Genomic DNA, 5942 nt, shown 5'->3' on the forward strand with positions numbered 1-5942 from the left:
CTAACAAACACAATACAAGTGTGACGTCTTTGGCAAAGGATCTGTGGTTATGTTATTTCAGTAGAGGTGGCCCGAATCCAATTCTTCATGTCCTTCAAATACCGCTTCCATTCTATAAGCAACAACAATTTGAATTTTTCTATTTCTCTTGGATCCTCTACAGAGCATGCAATTGAGATGTTGCCGACCACTTTTCCAGGCACTAATGGATCTAAAACGTTGAATCTTTCAATGTCAGAATCAGAATCCTTGGTCAGAAACTCAAGCAAATCAATCTCCAAGTATCTAATAAGAGTATTGTTGGACAATTTGTTGGTCTCAAAGATATAAACTCGTGAAATATAAGGCCCGTTTTGCTTCAACAATTGATTCTGTTTTTGCTACGGATTTGGTGAAAGATTCAAAGCCCTCTGGTTACCCTCAACTATAGAAATTGGTTTGATAACCAGATCTTCATCAAAGGAAGTCTGCTCTATGGATATAAATGAGTTCAGATCTGTTTCCTCCACCTCTTCTATTGGCAAAATCGGCGCGACAAACGATGGTTTAATAATTGGAGATGATACGAAAAGTTACATCGGAAATGTCATTGACAATTTAGCCATAGGTGTTGTTTGAGATTCTGTCGAAATTGTTGCGGCTGAAGGTTTAAGGGAATCTAAAGGTTCTCATATGAATGCTTCAAGCTTAGATTTTGGGAATTTTTTTGAATTAGACAACTTTTAATAATTTTTTTGAGATGTTTTCTTAAAGCATATATGAGACACTTGCAGAAACTTCTCAAAATGAATAATTTTGATATGTATGACATTGTGGAGGAGGTGTTTGTTGGTTGGAGTTGTTGATGATAATTATTGTAGTAGTATGAATAATGGGATGATGAATATGGGTTAGGATTATGTGGATGTGGTGAATACCCATGATTTGGATACAAATTTGGTGATGATGATCCAACATGAGTGTAACAAGGTGTAAAAAGTTCCCATGAAAAAGATGGACATGAAGATGCGGGAGAAGATGTAAAAGAGGGATTTGTGGGTTAGGTAGGAGGAATACTCCATGGATGATATGATGGTGTATGATAAGGATAATCCATAGGAGGATTTGAGTACGTGGATGAAAGCATCAATTGATAGGAAGATTTTCCTACCAAGGCTATAGAACTAGGGTTTCTAAAATGAAAGAGGAAAAACAATAAAACTATCTAAGAGAATTGAAATAAAGATAACATTTTCATTTGATTGATAATTTTTCCATCTCTCAATTAGTACATATATAGTAATAGTAGATGATAGTAACTAAAAACCCAATAACTAATTAAAGTCCATCTCAAAAATATTTCAAGATCCTAAGGACATTCTAAAATGCATTACAACTTAAATAACAATAATATAAATTTTACTTTTAATTAATCATAATCCTTAATCTATTATATAAGGAAAGCGGTTATAACAACTTCTATACCGTGTGTATACTTTAATTGATTATCTCTCAAAGTAATTAATCAATGACCATTCTAATCGGTCTAGAACATATAGTATCTTTTAAGGATTATTTTAAGTCAAAATTACCCTAATCAAATGAGATAGTATCATATTCTAATTCATCTAAACTCTTTTTTTAAAAAAATAATAAAAATACCGTGTGAGTAAAAAGTTCTAACAAAAATGATTTGTAAAAGTGACTAGTAGATTGAAAAAAAAATGTGTATAACACACAACATGTGGCAATTAGAGGAATGAAAGTACTTTATTTGAGCTACAAAAATAAATGCAAGTTGAACATCACAATTTGTCCCACAAGATTAAACTACTAACAAATGTTAATATCCAATAAAATTATTATCTGTTGGGGTCAGTTCATATAAAATTTTGTTCTGACTTTAAACGAGATTCCGCAAGTAAAGAATATGAATGATTCTCTAAAATTAGTCGGTCGCAAGTTCGAAGACTAAAATTTTTAAAAATGAAAAATAGTAACCACTATTATAATTCATTTACAAAAATAATCAATATTGTAATATTGTAATAGTAGTTGATTAGAAGCAAGAATCAACCTAATACATTTAACAACCTCTACACGCCACACAATCTATCTAAAAACCAAAACCATTGGCTCTGTCCCTTTTTAATCTTTCTTTCAGCAACCGCGCCCACAGTCCCAAAAACCAAAACCAGAAACCAGTTACCTGTTTTGTCTCAAAAACCACTTTCCATCTTAATTCCCGAAAACCAGGAGCTTTTACCATTAGTTTTCTTTTTTTAAAATTCCAAAACCGCTTCTCACTCTCCATAATATGTGGCGATTCGACCGCACTCTGTCACCTTATCGTGACTGACACGCGCCGGCTTCTTCTTTTCTCTACTTTTGTACCCTTTTGCATGTAGTTTCTGACTTTTTCCATCATTTCTTTTCTTTTACTCTTCTGCAAGATTCCCTGATATCATAGGCTTTTTATGGGTAAAAATATTTAATGCTTATAGTAAAATAAATATTTTCTTTCGACATTCCATTTATTAATTAATTTATTAAATAAAATTATTATTATTAAATTATTTAATATAAAATATTATTTGATATATCAAACTATTTAGAATAAATTAAAATAAATTTAATTATAACACAAAGTTAGTGTATCACACATTATTAAAATTATTTTTTATAATTAAATTAAGATAAAAATAGTTTAACAAATTTAATATTTTTAAGACAAAATGATTAAAATTATAGAAAATTTAAATGTGTATCACATCATATTCAAATAATATTTATTGAACAATAATTTATAAAATGAACAAATAAATATTCAAATTCATCTTGAGATTGACATAATTACTATGATTTACATCTAAATATTAATAAAATATTTTATCATCATAATTTTTAAATATAATAATCATCTATTCAAAAACAATTTAAATAAATAATAAGTGACATCTTTTAACTTAATCATACTTTCTTCGAATTCAATTTTAAATACGTAATGTTAACTCTGTTAAAGAATCAATTTTATCACTCATTTAATCGTAACTCTATTCTGTTGACTTATTTTTTAGCTTATTACTTATAATAAAAATGTATTTTTACTCTATATAATTTATTTTAATTTAAATTAAAATAATTACGTATTAAATATTTTTTATATTATTTTATATTTATAAGTTAGTTGAATCATAATTTTATTAAATATTTAATTAATTTATTAGTTATAAATTATCAACCATCAACTATAAATTATTAATCATCAACTATCAAACATAAATCATAAGTTATCAGCTAACTTATCAACTAATTGATAATTTTATCAAACAGAACTTGTGATCTTTTTCAATTAGAGATATTTACCTATTGAATTAACATTAATCAATTAATTATCTTGGGCATAAAAAATATATGATTTCTACAATAAAAAATATTTTATTCATCTAATCTAATTGAATAATATATATTTTTTAATTTTATGTGTGGGAAAACTATTTAAAATAATTTTTTTTCAAAAATACTTTTTATTTTGTTTGATTGTGAGAATATAAAACCACATATTCAAATTCAATTCCAACATTTCTAACATTTTGTATGATAATTTATTTATTTAATAATTTTATTTGAATAATTTTGAATATGATGTCCTCTATGCAACTTGCAAGCCACGACACATTATTATTGTTGCAGTGCTAAATAGCTGGCTCATGAAGGTTATTCCACGTCATCCATGCCCCAATAACAAAGGGATAAGTGTCCTATGATTGGAAGTTCATCACACGCGCTTCTCATGCGACTGGTTTTCCTTATGTACAAATATAGCTGTTTTCTTCTACAAAGCCAACCTCCCTGAATATAGAAAAACCATGGTTTTTATAGTAACACAACAATACAACACACAAAATACTATAAAACAAAACAAAAACAATTGTTAAGAAACAACTGCGTTCCCCACAATCTAGTACCTGAAAATCCACTGGCTCTCTCTCTCACACATCAAATATATACCCTTCTTTCTCATACTTCTAACCCTCCACCAAAATCTCAATTTTCTTCTTAGAAAATTCATAGCAAAAAAAAATGCGGATGAGTTGTAACGGTTGTCGAGTACTAAGAAAAGGTTGCAGTGAAAATTGTAGCATAAGACCATGTTTACAATGGATCAAAAACCCTGAATCACAAGCTAATGCCACTGTCTTTTTAGCTAAATTCTATGGTCGTGCTGGACTGATGAACCTCGTCAACGCCGGCCCCGAACATCTTCGCCCAGGTAATAACTGTTTTACAATTTTGATGTTGTATTTTCTTATTAGCTCAGTTGATAGGAGCGTTGTGACATATGCGATCCGAAGCAATGTTATTGATATTTGTTTTGTTTATAATTTGCAGCAATTTTTAGATCATTGTTGTACGAAGCATGTGGTCGAATAGTGAACCCAATTTACGGTTCAGTTGGTTTGTTATGGTCTGGGAGCTGGCAGCTATGTCAAGCTGCTGTGGAAGCCGTTTTAAAAGGCGCGCCGATTACGCCGATTACTTCAGAAGCAGCTACTCATGGAAGGGGTCCACCACTGAAGGCCTACGACATACGCCACGTGTCGAAAGACGAGAACTCGGCTGCGTCGATGGAGTTGACGCAGCAGCGAGTCAAGACTCGATCTCGTAAGAGGTCGAGCTTGGCTAAGCCGAAGTTACAAGAGGAGGTGAAAAATGGAAATGATGATAGGAGAATTGAATTCGGTTCGGTTGAACCGGTTGAGCCGGTTCAAGAAGTTTTTGTGAACCGGGCTGCGAGTCATGAGTCGTCGATTAGTCATCAGTCGGAGGCGGTGAATGCTACGGCGGCCGTGGATTTGGAGAGTAAAGAGAGTGAAAGTATGGCTTCGGTTGAAACGGCGGAGACGTCAATGAACTTGTTTAGAGATGAACCGGAGTCGAACCGGAGTTTGAAGCGGACGGACCGAACCGGTGAGGAAAATGTTGGGTTAGAGCTGACTCTTGGGTTGGAACCGGTTTCACGGGTTTATCATGTGGTTCCTGTTAAGAAAAGAAGGGTTGAGTTGAAGGATTGTGGTGGCGGTTCGTGGAATGTGGAGTTGGGGCTTCAGTATCCGGTTTAGACCGGGTTTAAGTGGATATAAGATCCGGTTCAGTTTTGACTCAAGCGGCTTTTCTCATTTGTACAAGAGATTATTATCGAACCGTTTCTTGTTTAGTTTTTGTTTTATTTAGTATTTTTTTTTTTTTTTGCATTTTGGGTTAATAATTATTTTCTATTTAAAAGAAAATGTGAATGCGGTACTATCTAAACTACAAATATAAGTAGTACTGTGTAGATGAGAAAGTACATTTGGAAATTAAAATCATTTGAGTTACAATGGTTTATGAATTGAATGCATCAAATGCATGGTATTTATGGTTTGAATTTTATATTTATCTTTATTCATTGGATGTAGAAAAAAAAATCTAAATGAAGTGATATATTATAATTTACATTTAAAAAAATAGAGCAAGTAATATTGTTAAGAGTAAGGTGATTTTTGAAATGACAAGTAAAATTTCCCTTGATTGTTAAATTAATGCTAATAGTGTTTTATAATGCAAAAATGATGTAGAAGTAAAACTTATCTTTATGGTGTGCTAATAGTGTTCACAAGTGCCTTTTCTTTTCTCCCCTATTTGTCTCAAAAGGGGCCAAGACAAAAAAAAAAAAAAACTAGTAGGTTAAACAATCAAACCATGAAACCAAATTGAGGAAATATTCAATCCAGAAACAAAAACCATCAAACTAAAGAAACAAACATCAATGCGACGGAGTGACAAAAGTTGGACAAATATTGAGACTGCTCGCCTCAACATGAGATGCATCTTTCATTACTAAGAATAAGAATGGTAGGATGAGATAATTCCTTCACACAATCTTCTTTATAGTGGATGTGACTATGATCTCATGTAGAGTC

General features: G+C 31.5%; 1 protein-coding gene across 1 annotated transcript; it reads left to right on the plus strand.

Annotated features, from left to right (window-relative positions):
* Nucleotides 1-3858: 3858 nt before the first annotated feature.
* Nucleotides 3859-5371, plus strand: LOC131611120 (LOB domain-containing protein 41-like). Its single transcript, XM_058883231.1, has 2 exons — nt 3859-4252; nt 4372-5371. The coding sequence occupies exons 1-2, from the start codon at nt 4063-4065 to the stop codon at nt 5100-5102; spliced, it is 921 nt and encodes a 306-aa protein (XP_058739214.1). The 5' UTR covers nt 3859-4062; the 3' UTR covers nt 5103-5371.
* Nucleotides 5372-5942: the final 571 nt, after the last annotated feature.

This window comes from Vicia villosa, linkage group LG6 (assembly GCF_029867415.1).
Source record: "Vicia villosa cultivar HV-30 ecotype Madison, WI linkage group LG6, Vvil1.0, whole genome shotgun sequence".
Classification (NCBI taxonomy): domain Eukaryota; kingdom Viridiplantae; phylum Streptophyta; class Magnoliopsida; order Fabales; family Fabaceae; genus Vicia; species Vicia villosa.

What these genes read in the sequence shown, in the direction of transcription:
- LOC131611120 (XM_058883231.1), top strand. Translation starts at nt 4,063, where the DNA reads ATGCGGATGAGTTGTAACGGTTGTCGAGTACTAAGAAAAGGTTGCAGT. An exon ending in CCCCGAACATCTTCGCCCAG is followed by an intron (nt 4,253 to 4,371) that starts GTAATAACTGTT and finishes TATAATTTGCAG; the next exon opens with CAATTTTTAGATCATTGTTG.